Source organism: Cyprinodon variegatus, unplaced genomic scaffold (assembly GCF_000732505.1).
Source record: "Cyprinodon variegatus isolate N-32 unplaced genomic scaffold, C_variegatus-1.0 Scaffold53, whole genome shotgun sequence".
Taxonomy (NCBI): Eukaryota; Metazoa; Chordata; class Actinopteri; order Cyprinodontiformes; family Cyprinodontidae; genus Cyprinodon; species Cyprinodon variegatus.
In genome coordinates this window covers 106,776-108,653 of record NW_015150506.1, presented here as the reverse complement: position 1 = coordinate 108,653, position 1,878 = coordinate 106,776, and the positions used below count along the sequence as shown (strand labels likewise).

General features: G+C 39.1%; 1 protein-coding gene across 1 annotated transcript in view; it reads right to left on the bottom strand.

Moving 5' to 3' along the window:
• LOC107082413 (transforming growth factor beta receptor type 3-like) overlaps nucleotides 1–1,878 on the bottom strand; it is a 13,736-nt gene that overhangs the window by 1,959 nt on the left and 9,899 nt on the right. Inside the window, exon 5 of the mRNA XM_015371094.1 lies at nucleotides 368–469. Coding sequence (XP_015226580.1) covers nucleotides 368–469 — 102 coding nt within the window. The remainder of the gene's footprint in view (nucleotides 1–367; nucleotides 470–1,878) is intronic.

Here is a 1,878-nt window from a genome sequence, read left to right as displayed (position 1 = left end):
TACAGCAAATGTTGGAAATTCAAAGTTTAGAGTTAAGAAAGAAAAGCACAACTGGGGGTGTTACAAATATAAAGAAACAGAAGCTGTGAAAAAAAAGATCCAGATTTATTCTTCTAATACAAAGATAACCAATTAAAAATCAGCGGGGTCCGAATAAAGAAAATCATCAACCAGTAAAGGTTCCCACTGATTTTTAATTGGTTACCCCTGGTATAGACCTTCGAACTCAACGCTATTTCAGACATTTTGAATTGAAGCGAAACGTCTTCAAACTTGGAAAAAAGTCCAGTGGATTGTTTTGAACTTTTTTGGAATGAAAATGACCTGGATGGAGCAGAATTTCCCCAAAAATACGCTTCAAACTTACGTTAACCTCAGTTTTCAGCGGATCTTGCTCCATATGTGACCTTGAAACACCCTCTTGTTGTTGTGAGGTCTGATTTTCATTACCCTGCGCCTGCACATCCACCTGCAGTCCAGAGAGAAAAGGGTTGGTTAGAAAACCTAGATCACGTTTGCAGATCCGACACACCCCGTTGTGTAAAATTGCCTGATTCTGGCAGGGATTTGAAGCTCTGAGCTCCTTCGACGAGTTATTAAACTGTGGGAATACCCTGCAGCCTTTGGGAAAAAAAATATTCACCATATCCCAGAGACAGAGTTCACTGATAGAGCCTGCTGCTTTAAGAGAATGTGATTTAATGATGAGAGGAGAGAGATGGTGACACAAATGAGGCTTCTTCTGACATCTGTGCTAAATGTTAGCTGACCCGGCAATGGAGCCTTCATGAAATTAAGTCAACACACAACAGAAAATATAATTACTATCACTGATTATCTGAGATATGTGAGGACCAAGGCAATAAAAAGCAAATGTCTTTTGAGCACAAGTCATGATGGCCCCTGCGTTCATGCACTGACACAAAAGATGACCTTGGACGAACGCCCAGGTTTTCAATCTGCAACAGACAGAAGAAAGTGTTGTTCCAGAATGTTCTCCTCACAAAAGGTTTGAGAAGGCCTGAGAGGAAGTGATTCATCCCGACTTGTTAGAACAAATGTGCTGAATGAATGCATTCCCTTATAATGATGATAACTAGGAATGTCAAGTGTGAACATAGAGAAAAAGATGGAGTAAAAAAAAAAGCAAGATTTCAACATTACAAACAACTATATAGCAACCTACGGTCATTCTGTTTAGCTATTTGAAATTAGAGGCCTTATTTTTTGGCAACTACGGATCAGCCTTTCAACAAGAAGTTCAGATGAACGTTTTGTGAGGTCTCATAAAGTTTTAATCACAGAGGAACTACTGGATAATCCAAGATCTCTGGATCCAGTCAGGCTCTTTATATGTTCTGTTCTCAGGATGTTTCATTTAAATCGATTCAATTCAATTTATATAGTGCCAATTCACACCACCTCATGTCAAGGAAATTTAACCAAATCATACAGGCAAACGGATTCAAAGTTTTCTTCAGGAAGAGTTTTTGTTTATCTGTGTGTGGAGTAAATGTCTGGAATGTACGACATTGTGATGTGATGACATGGTCAAAAAAAATGTTTAATTGTGGACACGAAGTAGTATTTCGCGGCCACGCAATAAGTATAACGTGCGCACGAAATACTACTTCGTGGCCACGCAATAAGTTTATCGTGCGCACGAAATACTACTTCGTGGCCACGCAATAAGTTTATCGTGCGCACGAAATACTTATTAATAATATCAATAAATCCGCCCCTGTTTTCAGGCTTATGTTAACTGTAATGATTTATCTTGGACAGGCTGCTATGTAAACGGGCCTTTAGTCCTTCGTTTAGCTATGCTGCGGTTGTTTAAATGGTAAATGGCATGTACTTATATAGCGCCTTTATTCA